This window comes from Condylura cristata, unplaced genomic scaffold (genome assembly GCF_000260355.1).
Source record: "Condylura cristata isolate star-nosed mole 26May11 unplaced genomic scaffold, ConCri1.0 scaffold00033, whole genome shotgun sequence".
NCBI lineage: Eukaryota > Metazoa > Chordata > Mammalia > Eulipotyphla > Talpidae > Condylura > Condylura cristata.
The window spans coordinates 9725840-9743743 of record NW_004567134.1 but is presented as its reverse complement, the minus strand read 5'-3'; the positions used below and the strand labels follow the sequence as shown (position 1 = coordinate 9743743).

At 45.1% G+C, this 17904-nt stretch overlaps 1 protein-coding gene across 1 annotated transcript in view; it reads right to left on the bottom strand.

The window, feature by feature from the left end:
• LOC101627429 (collagen alpha-4(VI) chain-like) overlaps positions 1 to 17585 on the bottom strand; it is a 66112-nt gene extending 48527 nt beyond the window's left edge. The window contains exons 1-11 of the mRNA XM_012732075.1: positions 17510 to 17585; positions 14542 to 15144; positions 12705 to 13286; positions 11414 to 12019; positions 9452 to 10096; positions 8306 to 8851; positions 7396 to 7950; positions 4820 to 5154; positions 3523 to 3601; positions 2284 to 2429; positions 2055 to 2147 (exon numbers count right to left, since the gene is read on the bottom strand). Coding sequence (XP_012587529.1) covers positions 2055 to 2147; positions 2284 to 2429; positions 3523 to 3601; positions 4820 to 5154; positions 7396 to 7950; positions 8306 to 8851; positions 9452 to 10096; positions 11414 to 12019; positions 12705 to 13286; positions 14542 to 15144; positions 17510 to 17585 — 4266 coding nt within the window. The remainder of the gene's footprint in view (positions 1 to 2054; positions 2148 to 2283; positions 2430 to 3522; positions 3602 to 4819; positions 5155 to 7395; positions 7951 to 8305; positions 8852 to 9451; positions 10097 to 11413; positions 12020 to 12704; positions 13287 to 14541; positions 15145 to 17509) is intronic.
• Positions 17586 to 17904: the final 319 nt, after the last annotated feature.

The window sequence follows — 17904 nt, the reverse complement described above, 5'->3', positions numbered from 1 at the left end:
TGCAAGATATGCAAGATCTACACACCCAGAGTGTGTTAACGGTGTCTAGGGAACCTGGACATGCCTACCAGACCAACGGCTGTCACCTATTTTGTGGTCAGTCGACCCTCTCAAGCGAAAGTGCAGCTGGGTGGCATCCAGGGCTTCCCATCCTCCTGGCAGACACCACAAAGGTTCTGAGAGCCCAGCCTGAAAGCCTGCAATGCCTCAAGGGGCAGAACCAGCCTTGACCGAGCAGGTCCACGCCGTGAGCGACATTACGTGATGGGTACCACAGTGGACAGCTCAAGAAAGTGTTTGCTGAGGCTGCCGGGCTCATGCTCACCCCTATGTCGTCGAGCGCAGGTGATCCTGAGTGCCCTTGTGACCCGGGCACTCAGCCCGAAGGCTGCTCTTGATGTCAGCTGTGCCTTGGTGCCAGGCCTGGCACCAGGCCTGCCCCCGGCTGTGCCTTGAGCAATCACTCCACCAGGGCATTTCCTGAATACCTTTTTCTCCTTAAGGAGCCCAGAGGGAAAGGGGTTTGGGTCCTGCCCACTCTGCTCGGGAACAGGAGGTATTCTCAAGAGCTCACCCAGGTGCCCTTGGGGGCCCCCTCCCTAAGAAGCCAACCCAGTTCCCCCTCCCACTTTCCCCGCAGATGCTACAGCCAGTTGCAGAGCTTTCTCTCAGGCCAGGAGCACTCAGTCATCCCTAAACTCTCCCTCTTCAAATTGTCCCCACCCCAAGGTGCTCTTCCCCATCCCTAAAGTAGGAGCCATAGAACCCCAAGAAAATGAAGGTGCTCAGAATGCTCCCCTCACCCCGTGTCCAGATCTCAGGCACACGCCTCACTCCCAACTCTAGGTCCTCCTACTTCCATCAGCAACAATAAAACCTCCCGCCTCCAATGGGGGAAACAAATCTGAGAGCACAGTTGATCTGTGACTCACAAAACTATAAACCAACTATTGCATTCTAACAGAAAAAGCTGAGAAGTCAAAATTTCAAAGCATCCCCATCTTTGGCTTTAGATGCATAGTCCTTGAGTTGCCAAAACATTATGTCCAGATGTCGCCAGACTTGAATTTCTGATTCTCAGCCTGATAGTAAAGAACAATACAAGGGGAAAATATCTCGTGCTAAGATGTATGCATAAATAAATAAACCTTTTTTAAAAAGTGTTCAGTCGTGGATTAAAAAGATGTGGTACATATACACAATGGAATATTACTCAGCAACCAAAAAAGAGAAACACATGTCTTTTGCAGCAACTTGGATGGAGCTGGAAAAGATCATGCTGAGCGAAATAAGCCAGAAAGAAAAGAAAAACTACCGGATGGTTTCACTCATAGCAGGAGTATAAAGGACTAGGCAACAAAATAATAATAATAATGAACAACTATACACCAGAGACATTTTACCAGGGTGGAGTGGACAATGGGATCAAAAACAGTGAGGGGAGGGAAATGCACTGGACTAAGGTGATGGCACACGCGTGATTTGGTGATGGGAAGCCCACGGGGATGACAACTGAGATGGAAAAAGGCACAGAATGATGTAAAAATAAACTATTATATTTTTAAAAAAAAGTTCAGTTGTAATTTTCCTCTCACTTAGCCCTAGAGTTAAGAGACAGACCTAACTGTTCCACTACTTGAAACCAGTGACTGTATCGCTCCCCAGACATTCACGCTGCAGAATGAATGCTAGATAGGAGAGAAGGGCTGAGTACACAAAGAAAGCAGGTGCTGGACAAGTGAACATTCTGGAGACAACAGAAAACTGCGCAAAGGTAAAAGCGGTGAAAAGTACTTGTCAAGCAAATATAAGGAGGCATGATAAAATGGGGAGAATGCAGATATAGGGGTCCAAACCCCAAAGCCTCTTCACAACTGGCATTGGTGGACAGACATCCCCTCTCTAAGCCTCGATTTCCCACCTGTAAGTTACTATTGAATCGCAAAGGTTTGTTGAGAAGAGATGTGTTATGCCATCACACAGGGCCTGAACGTAGGTCGCTGACATGCCCTCTCTCCCCCTCCCCGTCCCGGCCACATCCAGCCTGTGCTCACCTTCCTCCCAGGTCTCCCGTCAGGCCCTCTGTCCCCCTCTTCTCCGAAACACTTTGCAAACGTGTTGCAGCATATCCTTTCTACAGCTGTGTCCTGAAAAACAGACGCCATATCCCAATTCATATTTTCGTGTTTCGCACGAAAAAGATTCCCTCGAGTTTTTAAAAATCATCAGAATGAAGAGACGCAGGCAAGAACAATATAAAAATGTATGTAAAAATATACGTACAAGTTGCTTCAGTAAGACTCTCGGGAAGGATGGCAGGGAGATGCTCAGAGGCTGGGTATAGGTAAACCCTCTGCCAAATTCCAGCTGCTGGAGCTCTTCTAATTTAGTCACACCTTCCAGGCCAACCAGGAAGAGAGCAGAGAGTCCTGCCGAAACAACAGGGGGGCGATGTACCTGTGGGTCTTTTGAGTGGCCTGCCTCTCAGTCTCCAGACACTCACCCATCGCCCCAACCTTCCCACGTCCTTCACCTGTCTTGCCTCAAACTGCATTTGTGGCTAAAATCAAAACTAGCTCATGGCAGCCTTCGTGAAGAACGGGTCTGCTCTCCTGCAATCCCACCGGCGGGGAGCTAAGCAGCTCGGTGGACCCACACAGGATGTTCCCAGCTCTCTTCCACTGCTTCTAGGGTAGCAGCCGCCACATTGGCCATGGCGAAGGAAGTCAGAATTAGGGGACCAGCGGGTGAAGAAGAGCAATAGAAAGGGCTTTGGAAGTGACGCCAGAGTATAAGAAAAGGGGATCTGTGCGCCCCCCACAGCCTAAAGGAGCCGATGCCACCCGCCACAAGGAAGGTGCATCTTTAAATGCCCCTTGAAAAAAGCCAACAACATATAAAACAAAAGCCACACATACACATACACAAAAAGGTAAGTACACCCGGGTACAGCACCAGAGGAGCAGTTGGAGGCTGCTGAAAGCCTGGCTCTGGGCAACACTCAAGTGCGCATGCGCGCATATGTCGCGCATGCGCGCATATACAGCCCACTTAACCAACAGCCCCTGCAGTCCTGAAATTCGACCAGAGCTGGACAGACATGAAGCCCTATATTGCCGGTCTGAGTGTGAAGGAGCCGCCTTCTTTTGTGTGTATAAGCCCTCCACTACCTTATCAGGCTATCGCCCCTGGGCTTCTTGAGCCCATGGCCCCAAAAGCCCCAAATAAACGCTCTTTCCTCCCCTTTCAAGCTTGCCCAGATTTGTTTTCTTGCTTAGCAGTGGCATTTGGTGCCCCTGTCAGAATAACCCTTCTTCGCTGGCAGGGACAATGGCTCCAGGGACAATGGCAATATGAACGCCCCCCTGCTTCATATAAAGAGGCAGAGATGTGGGCACTGCGCTCCAGTCACTGGGGTTAGCATTTTCAAGCCTGATGCCTTGAAAATTTGACGTTCCCTGAAAATTTGAAGGAGTATCTCAGCTTATGTGGCACGCACACTGGGCAACTCTGTGTGCTTACCTTTGCTCCGGAGAAGCGTGGATGTTTCCTTCAATCTCTCTAAATTATCATCCAATCCATCTGTAAACACTAAAAGTACCTGTTGTTTATGAGGGGAGTGGAGGAGACAGGGAGGAGGGAGAGAGGGTAATGGAGAAAATAAATACTGTAAGTTGCACATTCCTTAAAGTGTAAGGTTAAGCTTAGCTTTTCCGGAGATATCCAGTCTTTCTCTAGATTCTATTTTACACGTGTATTTGTTGTTACTTTATTACAACAAATACACGTGTAAAATAGAATCACTGTTACTTCAAGCATCCCCCAACCAACAACAGAAAGTAATGCTGTGGTCACCTAAAAACACAAACAAAAATTCCTACCACATTCTTCTTCATCAATGTAAAAATACCAAACAATGTAGTTTCTACGATTAAAATGTTATCCATGTGCAGAATATTTTAATTTTAAAAAGGAATTATAGGCCCTCCCTGGTGGCGCAGCGGGTTAAAGCACTGCACTAAGTTAGAAGCTAAAGCCACTTCCGCATGAGTTCGATTCCCGCCTGCCCCGGAGGTGACCACATGGTGTGACAGACCTCTCCTGACCCGCCCGCTGCTCCCCTCAGCAGCGTACTTCGTCGATCTGCCTGTTCTGCTCCCCACTCTGTCTCTGGTGAAGCCTCTCACTGCCCCTGAGCTTCTGGCCTGTACCCCAATTCTGTATGCACAAATAAATAAATCTTTAAAAAAAAAAAAAGGAATTATAATAGTCAAGAAATAAATCCATTGCATGCATGATTGAAGGAAAATATAAAAGTAACTTTCAAAGTTTGGGGACATCATCTCTTAATAGATCATAAAGGATACTTTCATCTCTGTGGATTTTTGTGAGTGTATAGTTCTGGGCACCAGGAAGTGAAGAGATGGACTGCAGTAGTGAACAATTAGTTGTCACTAAAGATGGTGCAAGGTGCTGACCATAAGGAACTAAATAATCTTAAAATATCTTTCAGGTTGTTTTGAGGGCGATTTATGCCATGAAAGAATATGGATCACTAAGCTTACAGCAATTTGAGGGCAGGAATTTTATCCTTTATCTGCACCTCACTGACTTTTAACAAGGACCATCTAGAACTCATGATATATTTATCTATTGATTGAAGAGAACACATCTCTTGTTGGTCTTTACTGAGCAAGCCTATCGTTCTCCTCTATTCCATGTCAACTTTCCTGTGAAGTACAGTTTGGCCTCAGTCACAAAAGTCTTAGCCCTTCAGTCCCACCATGGCTCCATAATATGTGTTCTCAGCATTTATTACCTTCACGTTAGCAGTGGAGAAATGGAGAGCATTTTCTCCCAGGGTCTTCAAAAAATCTGTGTCCATGTGGTTTCTCTTGGCAAACTGATTAGCCAAGAACTTGTGAATGATCTCTTCACTGTACTTCTCAAAGCCTGAGTCAAAGATAAGCCGGCCATTTGAGTCAGGAACCAAGTAGCGGAACTTGGTATTGATCTCACCAGAAGCGACACAGCTGATGTTATAAAGCAAGGTCAAATGTTGCATGACTTGTGGCAGTAACCCTTGAAGCTTCTGTTGAACTTGCCTTGAGGATGTAGAGAGATCAATTCCTACAGACAAATCTGCATCACACCCTTTAAAGATGGAAAAGAGAAGAAAAAAAAATCAAATTAGTCATCTAGAAGTACAAGACCAGGCGGAGAAGCTATCAGCAAAATTTATCTCAGTCAACCCACAGAAGTATAACGGTTGTTGTTTAATTGAGGGGATGATTTGTTACATGGCAAAACTTAACTGCTGTGTATATCCAGTTTCATATCTCTGTGTCACCACTCAGCCTGTTCCTACTACCTGATATGTCCTTTCCCATACCCTCCACCCCAATCTGGTGAATTAATCATATATAGAGTTCAAGTAGCAGTACACAAAACCGCCTCCCCTCAAGTTCTCTCTCTGTCTCTAGCTCTTCAGGTTGACTTATTGAATTCTTCTGCATGTCCACTGTTTTCTTTACTTGTCCTTTTCTCCTACTAAACGAGGATTTCTTCATAGTAGGAACTATGTCATTTAATTTTCCACAGCCTAAAACAGATGCCCAATACATGTTTGACAAGTGGATGAAAAGAATATAAATAAATAAGTCTTAGTCTCTTTTTGCATCAGCAGTTACCATTTTTCTTCTCTCCTTCACTCACCTCATATGTATACTTTGTTTCAGAAAAAATCAGGGATGGGGCCTGCCTATCCCTGGGTATATCATAGCACTATGAAGCTAGCCTCAGTCACTGCAGCACAAGTTCGATCCCCGGCCAGGGTGCTGACCCACATGGCACAGCAGACCTCTTCTGTCTCCCTGCTGCTCCCCTCAGCAGTGTATTTCAGTAGATCTGCCTTTTCTGCTCCCCACTCTGCCTCTGGTAAATCCTCTCACCACCACCCCAGGACCTCTGGCCTATACCCCAGTTCTTGTGTATGCACAAATAAATAAATCTTAAAAAAAAAAATAGATCAAGACTAACAATCACCCCCACGTTTCTGTTTTAGGCAGTGGGAAGATATGACATAGTCTAGTATGCTATAATTAAGTGTAGTGTAAAGATGAGAAAACAAGGCAGAGTTTCATAAATACATGGAAGCTGTGGAACAGGATTTGAAAAGCCAGAGCTAGCCTTCTAGAATAAGAAAACTACACCATTTTGTGCCATTTTATGACATTCTAAGCTAGTCTACACCACCTTGGCCTATATTATGCTTCATTATGCCAGACTACAGCATTCTCTACTCTGTACTTCTTACAACCCTCCTGCTCAAAGTGTTGTTCGAGAACAGCAGGATCAGCACTACCTAAAGCTTCTTAGAAATGCAGAATTCCACCCCCAACCTACTGAATGAGAATCTACATTTTGACAAGATGCCACGTGATTCAAACCCATGCTAAAGTTTGACAGGTCCTAGCGTGCTCTCCTATACTTTACCAAAAGGTAACACAGAGTGTAGAAACAGATGGCCTCAAGTTCACAGCTTTGCTGATTATGGGGCCAAAATACCTGATATTGCAGTGCCTCCATTTCCTCCTGTGTAAACTAGTATCTATTTCATAAGGTTGTGAAAATTAAATTTATGAAAACCCTTGGAACAACTCCTGCTGGGGAAAAAAATAAGAACACCATAGAAAAGTTTGCTACTCTGACTACAATGAATTGTGGTGTAGAATCTCACCTTTGGCCCCCTTAGTCCCCCCATGGGTCGGCAGGTAAAATCATCCAGGAAGAACATTCTCTAGATCAGTAGTCCACTAAAAGGCAAGTGTTGGGAAAAGACCAGAAGAGCAGACCCTGAATATCAGAAGAAAAACCCCTCATCTCTGGACCTTGCTTTTTGGGATAAAAACTTGATAAAGTGGGATTGAGCATGAACTGATCCTATGAGACAACAGTCACATAGAGAAGACAGTGTGCTCTGCTTCATAAGAGAGATCAGCCGGCACTTTCTCTGCTGAATTCCCCTCTCAATATATCTGCATCTACAGTGAGTTGTGTTTACACATTCTGACTGGTTTCATCTATCTATGAAGAATAAAAGGAAGAGTTGTCAGGACTTGGTAGAGACAGAGTTCCGAGAAACTTCAGGCCACTGGAGGCCAGAGGAAATGGCCATGGGAATGATGAAAAGAATCTCCAGGGAAGGGAATCCTAGACTTAGGAGTTCAGGCCAGCCACCCCTCCCTCTGTATGAGCTTCCCTGCAGCCACCCCTTAAAGGGATCCCCTTAAAGGGATTGTTTTGTTTTGTTTTTGTTTTTCTATTGAAAGAACCAGCAATGTCCCTGACACCTACGATGGTCAGTAGCTTGGATAGCCAATTCTTGTCACTTACCTTCTGGAGTGCAGACCATATAAAAAATTTCTTTCTCCAGGTTCTGCAAGGACTCAAATTTTTCTTCATAGTACACTTTGCTCGCATCATTAGTAATCTCCAAAAGCTGAGAGTGTTTGGCTTCTCCCACTCCGATGGCAAAAATAATTATGTTTCTGTCCCTCAGGGCCTTCGCTGGGATAGCCACATTATCCTTGGAGACCCCATCTGTGATCACAATCAAATACTGATGAATGCTAGGTCTTCCTCCTCTTGAACTGTCAAAAAAAGGCAGGGTGAAATTCAGGGCTTTTCCGGTGCAGGTGCCATCATTCAGCTGTTGGACACCTGAGATAGCTTGGTGAATGCTCACGTTTGAGAAGTACTGGTTGAGCCTGAATTCCTCCTTGGGACTTGAGCTGAACTGCAAGAGGCCAATCTGAATTTCATCAGGACCAATATTAGACAAGTTCACCATCCTCCTCATAAATTCCTTCATCTTTTCAAAGTCTCTGGAGGAAATGGATTCTGAACCATCTATCAGGAAGATGATGTCAGCTTTCCTGTTCTTACAGGCTGGGGAGGTAAAAAGGGCGAAGAGCAGAACATTCACTTGGAGCCTGAAGCAAATTAATGACAAATTCCCAAGGCCAATCTGGTGAGGCATGTACACAACATAAAAAAATATTCTTAAAGGGAGTGAAAGGGGCGATCACTGAAGTAAATGTCTGTGACTCAGACCAGTCTCAAAATAAGACACAGCTGTATGATAAAGATATAAAATATGACCAGCTTGGTTCATTCCAGGGCTTGGTCACTGTGTCCCCTACTCACTTTCAGATCAGTGAATCCACACTTCAAGAATGAAGCCTATTCAGTTAGAGTAAACACATATATTTGGAGAGACAGAGAAGGTAAAAAAAATTCTTACTTTCTGAGGAGCAGATGTCCTGTGCCACCTCTTTTTGGATGAACTTCAAGGAATCAAACTCATAGACAAAAAAGACCTTGTTGCCAGCTATTTCCTTAAGTTCAGTCATGTTAGCATCTCTGACACCAATTGCATAAATGGTGACTCCATGTCTCCTCAAGGTCTCTGCTGCCTTAGCCACCAGGTCAGAAGATTTACCATCAGTGATGGCAATGAGATACCAAGGCACATTTTGGCGAGCAGTGTATGTGAAGACCTGAGCCATGTGATGCAAGGCCTTCCCTGTCATGGTGCCTCCTCCCTTCTGCCGGATGCCATCAATAGCTCCCTTCAGCCTTGCCACACTGGAATATTGATTAAGAAAAAATTCAGTGCTAACGCTGTCTGAGTACTGGACGACTCCAAACTGTACTCTGTCGGGCCCAACATGGAACATCTTTATCATCTCATGCATGAATGACTTCATGTCAAGGAAATCATCTGGGTTGATGCTGCCCGATCCATCAATCAGAAAGTAAATATCTGCCTTCTCAACACGCAAACAACCTAGGGGAAAAAAAAAAAAAGGCAGCTACCCATTAGAACAAAGTATGAGAAGGCCTGTAGCCTGAGTTCTGGAGCCCATTCCCTACCCATCTTCCCTTGGCTTTCATGGTTTTCTTGAGAGTCAACGCTTTGTATGAAAACACCTGTGACTCTGCTAAGGACATTTTTTGGCCAGGAGCATAGATCAGTCTATACACTGGGAGGACTTTGGGAATAGCAACTCACCAATGATTGACAAGGGTTGGTGAATAACTACTCAGGCTGCTTTGCCTTTTGGGTAGAACAACTCCATGACTTCTATGGGGTTTTCCTGAAGCCCCAGCAAAACTGAGCCCTAGTCACCTTCAGCCACACCATGCTAACTCAGCCTGTATCGATTGCTAGTCCTCACCCTTCTCACACCCATTTGCCTATCCATGTCCCCTGGGGTCACTTTCGACTTGTTTCCACAAGCTTTCAGGTCTCAGTGACCCCAATTTGGACAATCCTGTTTGGCTGGGCATTCACCCATGAGGGGATGGGTAACTTCAGTGGAAACAATTTGAGTACAGAACACAGATATAAGGAACAAGAAGCAAAAAGATGACTTTCCAAAAAGACCAAATTTGAAAGATTTCCCCCTACCTTCTTGTAGGATACGGTCCATCCCAGAAACAGAAGCCCATCTGCCCACCATCTCAGGGCAGAGATGATTTTTAATCTTGCTTTCCACAATAGAAAGCTGCAAAAAAGATTCCAGGAGGATGACATGCTTCCAAGGAGGATATGATGCTATTTTCTCTAGGTCCTTGCTGTCTGAGTCAAGCTGGGTGCCCACCACATAGATGGTGACCCCCAATTTGCGGAGAAGAGAAGCAGATCTGGACACGTTGTCTTGGGAGTTGCGGTCTGTGATGACCACAGCTATCTGCTGTACCCCTTGCCTGCTGCTCGGCTGAATGAAAACCTTTTCCCTTAAGAAATCCAAAGCAGCAGAGATCTTGCTCTTTCTTCTTCTTCCCCTGTACGTTAACTTGTCTAAATGTTCCAAGATTCTGTTTGCATTCCGAAAAGTATCCAGTAAAAACTCAAGACGTGGCTCCTCGTTGTAAAAGACCAAGCCCATTTTCACCTCATCAGGATGGATGTGCAGAGAGCTGACCATGGTCTTTAAGAAACTGACCACTTGCTGGAAATTTGATTGCTTATCCCTGCTAAACTCTTCAATGAGGAACACTAAATCAGTTGGAGTAGTGGTCCGACATGCTAAAAACAAAACCAGAAAGAAGGGTGTTAGCATAAGAACAGAGTCGTAAAGTCATAGAGTCATAAACACTCATCTTGATAGGGTATTGTGCTATATTTTATATGCTAATGTCTCCCGTATTACAAGTGGTACTAGTAGATATTACATGAACTTTTGTTAATACATTGTAGGGACCCTCCCTGGTGGCACAATGGGTTAGGACGCAGCACTGCAAGTGAACTTCAGCCGCCTCAGTACGAGTTTGATCCCAGGCCCCAGAGGTGACCCCCATGGCGTGGCAGACCTCTCCTGACCCGCCCACTGCTCCCCTGAGCAGTGTACTTCGTCAGTCGGCCTGTTCTGCTCCCTGCTCTGTCTCTGGTGAATCCTCTCATCGTCCCTGCACCTCTGGCCTGTACCCCAGTTCTGTATGTATAAAAAAATTTAAAAAAAAAATGTTGACTTATCTTAGGTCTTCCTGTGTCCCAAAATTTTCCCTTGGCCCTTTTTAAAAATACTTATTTATTTATTTATTTATGCAAACAAGGCCAGAGCTGTGAGAGAGGTCAGCTCCCTGACCAGGGGAGACGCAGAGGGTGGACAGCTTTATTGTGTTGCAACTTAAGCACTTGCACTACCAGGAAAGTCCCATCTGCTTCTGTCTGAATCAGTCACCCTTGGGCAGGGCACAGGCAACTTCCCTACATCCATCTTAAAGTTTTTATGGATCTGAAATGTCTTGTGCAATGCAACCTACTACTGGAAGCTTTTGTAAAGATCACTTTGCTCCTGGTGGAGGCTGAGAGTAAAAATGCTGGATGGACAAGTCACCAGTCCAGAAAGTGGCAGTGGGGGTAGAAAAGATTAACATCCCTGTTACACCAGTTACAAAAAAGAAAAATGCAGAGGCCTTAGAGTAGAGTTTAGGGATATGGAGGTTGAGGGCCACTGCAGAGAACCACCAGTCCTTACAAATCCATGTAGCTACACCCTAGAAGTGATTAGTCTAACAATAGCTAAAATTCCACAAAGGAATGATCCACTCCCAGGACCTCCCCCCCACACACCTGTGGCCATCAGGTTTGTTCTCACAAACCTTTATCTTTTGCAAAACAGCAACTTTTTCTGCCCACTAGCATCTCTACAAACATCTTCTCCTTTCCTTGGCCGAGTAAACCTGTCCTTTTGAAATCAGCCTTCACCTGCCTGTTTCTGGGCAAATACCCTTGCCTCTGGATAAACCTGCTGTGTACCGCTGAAAGGAGAACTCTACCGAAACTTTTCTTTCACATGAGCTCCCAATGACTCACACAACACACTTAAGGATCAAGTCTTACCTCCAATAGTCCCCTTCAAGGCCGTAGTCCTGGTCTCTGGCTTCCCAGTGCCTTGGATCATCTCATTCACTTCCTGCATCATCTGTCTGAATCCGTCTTGTCCGTGAATCTCATAGACCAGGGATGGCGACCCCATCTCCTCCAGTTCTCTCCTATCAAAGTCCTGTACACCCACAGACATGACTTTCACACCTCTCTCCCTCAGGATCTGTGCAGCATCTTGAACCTCATCCACAGATTTGCCTGAGGTAAGGACCACTGCATACTGGGGAGTGCCCTGGAGAAGGCGGCTTCCTGCTGCCTCCTGGAAGAAGGTCTGGTGAAGGTATCGAAGAGCTTTGCCTGTCCTTCGGGGGCCACCCTGAAGCACAAAGTGTTCTTGGATGTGAGTGATCATCTCATCCTTGGTGTGGTAGGTATTGAGCAAAAATTCAGTGTGACCTTGGCCGCCATACTGGGCCAGCCCAATATGGTACTTGTCCCTGCCAACATCCAGCAGGCCGATTACTCTGGACATGAAAGTCTGCATCCTCTGGAAACTGGTCTGTGATGTGCCCTGTGAGGTGTCAGCAAGAAAAACTACGTCTGCATAGGCCTTGGTGAATTCTGGAGTGGAACAGAAAAGGGGAGGAAGAGCCAGAAGAAAATAAGTCAAATGAAGATCTCATGCGAATCAAACAGGAGGATTTTGGTGATGAATGGTACATGGACAGAGGCTTGCTTATGCAACACTGAGCAGACAGTCCTGCTACCTCCTCTCTGGAGAGCTCTCCCTCCAGACTCCCTCGCTCTTTACCCTGTTACCTTGTTGTCTGCTTTGTAGACTAAAGTATCTTTCAATTTTTTCTTCAAACCATGGTGGAGGTGAGGGAAGTAAACGTGCTGAGCAGTTAATTTGCACTGGAGATACACATCCACTTTATCTGATTTATCCCTCATTAACCCATCCTATTAGGCAAATATTATCTTCCTGTGCAGATCAGAAAACTGAAGCAAAGAGGAAACTGCTTGCCCAAGCAGACCTAACTAGACGTCAGCACTGGTAGGATGAAATAAATGGGTCTTCCAGACCCCAAAGTGCATGCTACTTCCTCTGATTTCCTACCCTGGCAAACTCCATTCATCCTTCTATCCCCAGAGCTCAAATGTCCCCCACATTTAGGAAGTCTCCCGGTTTCAGCAGTGATGGAAAATCATTCATCCCCTGTCCTCCCACTGTTTTCTGTGTATTCTGGCTCATGTTGTATGGAGACATCTGTGTTGGCCTGTTGGGTGTGGACCAGTATCTTACCGTTTATCTTCACTGCCGAGCACAGATTCTGAAGAATCTCTTCTGAGAACTTCTGTAAGATGTTGAAGTTCTTGGTGTTGAAGAGAAATTTCTCAAATGGCTCACTGGCTATTTTTTGCAGTTCTTGGACATCCTGAACATTGACCCCTACCACGTACACAAAAACCCCATCTTCTTTCAACCTGTCTGCTGCCTCCTGGACTTCATCATTTGACTCTCCATCTGTCACCAGGATGACAATTTGGGGGATCCTGTCCTTGGCCCGGCTGCCAGCTGCCTCAGTCAAATAGTGCGTCCTGATAAACTCCAGGGCATTCCCCGTGTTTGTGCTTCCTGTACGATAGGAAAGATTCTGGATCTGTTCCAGAACCATGTTCTTTTGCGAGTACTGGTTCAGATGAAAAGCTGGGTAGACATTGTGATTGTACTGGACAAGTCCCACTCGGACGTGGTCACTGCTGATGTCCAGCCCCAGAACGACAGAGTGAAGGAAGTTTTTCACTTTCTGGAAGTTCTGGGGACCAATGCTAGTTGAGCTGTCTACTAGGAACACGATGTCTGCCAAGACTGCTTCTCTACAGGCTACGAGAAAAGACAAAAAGAATGGAGTCAGCAGATCTTTTCTCAGATTCTTAGGACCAGTGGAGTTGCCCAGGATCCAGAAAGGGAGAGCAATGCCAGGCAGCTCATTCTCCATGGTCCCTGATTTATTGATACCTCCAATTATGAATCCATTTGGCCAATCCCTGGATCTCATTAAGAAAAAACTGGGGCCCTCCCTGGTGGCACAGTGGCTTGGAGCTCTGCTTCTACAATGTGGCTGCTTCTGCAAGTTCCATCCCTGCCCGGGAGGTGACCACATGGCATGGCAGACCTCTCCTATCTCGCCCACTGCTCCCCTCAGCAGTGTACTTTGTCGATCTGCCTGTTCTGCTTCCGACTCTGTTTCTGGTGAATCCTCTCACTGCCCCTGCACCTCTGGCTGTACCCCATTTCTGTATGCATAAATAAATAAATCTTTAAAAGAAAAAAAAAAAACTGGGCCCTCCTTGGTGGCACAATGGGTAAAAGCACAGCACTGTGAGGCTGCCCTCAGCCACTGCAGGAAAAGTTCAATACTCAGCCAGGGAGGTGACTCACATGTTGCAGCAGATCTCTCCTGACACACCTACTGCTCCACTGCTCCCCTCAGCAGTGTGTTTCAGTGGATCTGCCTGTTCTGCTCCCCACTTTGTCTCTGGTGGTCCTCTCACTCTTCCCCGCTACCCCACTGCCATGCTTCAGGCTGTACTCCAGTTCTTGTATGCATAAATAAATAAATCTTTAAATAAATCATAAAGAAGAAGAAAACTGTGTGTAAAAATATAGCATCCCTGAGGCAGATATGATCACCTTAAGAAGAACATTTAGAGTCAGAGAGATAAAGTAACTTGTTCAAAATGACAGGTGTAAAGTGGGAGACCAGGATTTTAGCCCCAATCTTTCTTCATCTTACACTCATTCTGTTCATGAATACATGACACTAACACAGAGAGAGTTAAATAAGCAAACTTCCAAAGAGATCTTTTGCCCTTCCCCCCTTTCCTGGCTCCCGTCAAAGCAATACAGCTAAATTAATCTAAGAATAGTACCATTCAGGGAAAAGCAATCATTCTTCCTTCAAAGTGGCTTCATACTACATTCATATATAGAATCAGCACAAGACACACAGGAGTTACAAGAATTGTTGATAAGACTTTGGTCAGCGGTTAGATGGAGCATAGAGTATAACTATTAACTTTACTATTAAATTGAACATGCAAACGGGTGGAAAATAAAAAGGAAAAGGTCACTGTACCTGGGAAGATGTGGTCAACAGGTTGATCTGCCTTTACCATCACTGCACAGAGCTCCTGTTGCAGCTTTGGGGCCAGACGGGGAAGAGCAGGAAAGTTAGGAACAATGGAGATGAACTTCTCTGCTGGACTACTCGCCATCTGCCTGAGCTCCGTCAGAGTTGCATCTTTGATGCCAACAGCGTACAGCAGGATGCCTGCCCTTCTAAGTACCTCAACGGGTTCCTGCACGGAGTCATCCGATGCGCCACTGCTGATCACCACGGCAATCTGAGGCACACCCTGGCTGGCCCGGCTCCCCTCTTTCTCCTGGAAGTGATGACGCAGAACAAACTGCAGGGCCAAGGCCACCTTGTTGCCCCCAGGTTTAAACTGAAGAGTCTGAATATGCTTCAATATTTCATTTTTGTTGTGGTAGGTGGAAAGCAAGAATTCTGAATGGGGCACATCGCCATACAGAACCAGCCCCACACGGATGGCTTCTCTGCTGATGTTGAAGCCCCCTATCACATTGGCCAAGAAGATCTGCATGTATCGGCCCTGCTGGGGCCTGATGTTGGTGTGCACCAGAAACACGATGTCGCCCACAGAGTCTTTCCTGCAGACTGGAGAAAAGGCTCCACTGAAGATAAAATACAGCAAAATTGACGACTACTGGCTAGAATCCTCCTCTCCTAATTCAGTGCCTTTCCATCCCTTATCTACCTGCCCAGCCACCTTGCTTTCAAGGTGCAGGCTTTAACACATATTTGTTTTTCCCAAGTAATTTGCACAAGTTCCTGCCATCACGAAGGACGAATATTTACTTGTTAACTTTAACATAAGAATCCACTCATTGAAATAAAAGTCGGTGTTGTGAAACTTACCCAAACGCAAGTTCTAATCCTGGGGCCTACAGTCCCAACTGGCTTCACTTTAGAAGGGTTAGACACAAGCCCTTAAAGGATTTATGCAAAGAGAGCATCTCTGTGGTTCTCAGATTATATCTCTCTAGAACAGGGTTGACCACACAGGCTAAGCACACCTTAAGTTTGGTTTTGTGCGAGCTGCGTCAAGATGCTGGTACGAGCTGATCCCGCACTATCTCTGCCTTTATCTCTCTACATTCTCCATGTGTTCTCTGTGTTCCAAGCTCTTCTGTTAAGCTTCCCTAACTTCACCCTCCCACTTACAGTGGGTTTTAACATGTGATTCCCTTCATTGAATTCCTTTCCTCCTCTTCCCTTCTAAAAATTCCCACAGAAACATTTTCTCTTATCTCAGTTTATAATCTGACATTCATTAATGCACTTATTTGATTAATGTCAAACTCTTCCAACTAGACTGTGAGCCCCATGAGAACTGATACCACATCTCTTTTTGTTTATCCACCACTTGAGTGAGTAGGTAGAGTAGTCAACCAAAAAATATTTGAGCGAGGGAATATTTGGGTAAAGAAAAGGATGAAGAGGGAAGGAGATCACTTGTAATGACAGAAATCTTGCTTACTAAAGGAAATCAAACAAAGGAATCAGAAAATTTTGGAGCTGAAAATAATACTAAGGGATTATGCAATACTGTAGCCATTGAGCTGTGGACATTGAGCTCTCAAAATGTCCAAAAGTGTGGACATTGAGCTCTCAAATGTAGAAAAACTCTTAAATGTTACTGAATCTTAATTTATTTTAAATAGTCACATGTGGTTGATGGATTGAGTAGTGTGATAAAGAATCCAATTCATCCATCTGGTAGAAAAGAAAAAGAGCTAGAAAGGCAAAGTAACTCGTATAAATCCATTCAAACGGCCAGTATGAGAAACCAGGTCTCCTAACAGCCAGTCCAGGCGCTAGACTGCCATAAAGAAAATTAAATAAAATTCTGTAATATGGAAAGGCAAAGACTGCATGAAAGTTTACACAGGGAAGGATTGGAGAAGGTTGGCATACCCAAAGACACTATGCCCATTTGTCATCTCTAGAGTTGTAAGTCGCACCTCTCAGCGGGTTGCTAATCTTGGAGGCATGATGAATGAAAATGCAGGTAATACATGAGTTTTAAGACCCTTTAGGTTTTATTTCCTCTTCCACATTGCTTTTCCAAAATGGATTCCCATATTGCATTTCCCAAATCCAATTCCTATGGGAAGGAGAGTGCTCCAGAGTTAGCTGACTGCTTCCTCCCCTAATGTCTCTTTTGGAAAAGACCAAACATAGACCACAAAGTGTTTCCCTTTCCAACCAAGAGAAACCTCACATCTATAGAGTATTTTGCAGGCAAATAAATGCTAATTCCATCTTGTCCAACATGAGTGACATATGACACTCTATCACAATTACATACTGTTGCTTTCTTAAACCCTCCACTAGGACTTTGTCATTTTGAGAGATGCTTGAAACATGAAAAGGCTGTCAACAGCTTCTGTTCACAAGGGAGGGGTGTCAGAGGCACTGGGAAGATTTAGACAGTTTCATGTTTGTTCACAACAACAAAAAAGCCAGTGTAGCTCTATCTGAATACTTAAATGTCAATATGGTCTCAGTGGGCCTTTGAGCTACTCAGATAATCTTGTCCTGGTGGGACTTTCATCTTGAAAAGTTCCAACAATGTGTTAAAATGACTGCCCCCCAATTGTCAAGGTGTCGGTGGCATTTGGTGAGACACCATCTTGTGGTAACAATCACCCCTCTGAATAGCTGTGTCAAAGGAGACAAGAGCAAAGTATGAGCCAACTGACAAGTCCTTGTTGACAGAAGTGCTTGGGAGGCTGGTGATGCTTCAGAAGGGGAAAGCGTTCTAGTTTTTTGTTGCCTGAGGATAAGCTTTGGAAATAAGTGGCTGCCATTCACAAAAAGCTTTCAGATACTAAGTTCTTCCTAAAAGAACCTTTTCCCTTTTGTTAACGATAAAGCTCCTGTCATATTTTTTCTTTTACAACAGTCAGTCAATGGGTTTCTGGAAAGATCATTTCTGGCTTCGAATGTAATACATTACCAAATCTCTGTGACTCGATGAAGCCAAAACTAGCTGCAAGGAAGATGATGCTCCAAAAAATCTTACAGATCTCCATTCTAGGTCTGTCCCTGAAAAGAAAAAGAAAACTCCTAATTAAAATGATGACTTGATACACTTTAAATGGGTGCATCGTATTGTATGCTAATCATACCACCATAGTTGCATTTTTTAAAAACAATGATGTCGGCCCTCCCTGGTGGTGCAGCAGGTTAGGATGCAGCACTGCAAGCTAGTGGCAGCAGCTTCAGTGCAAGCTCAATCCCCCACCCTGGAGGTGACCACATGGCACGGCAGACCTCTCCTCACCCGCCCGCTGCTCCCCTCAGCAGTGTACTTCATCAATCTGCCTGTTCTGTTCCCCACTCTGTCTCTGG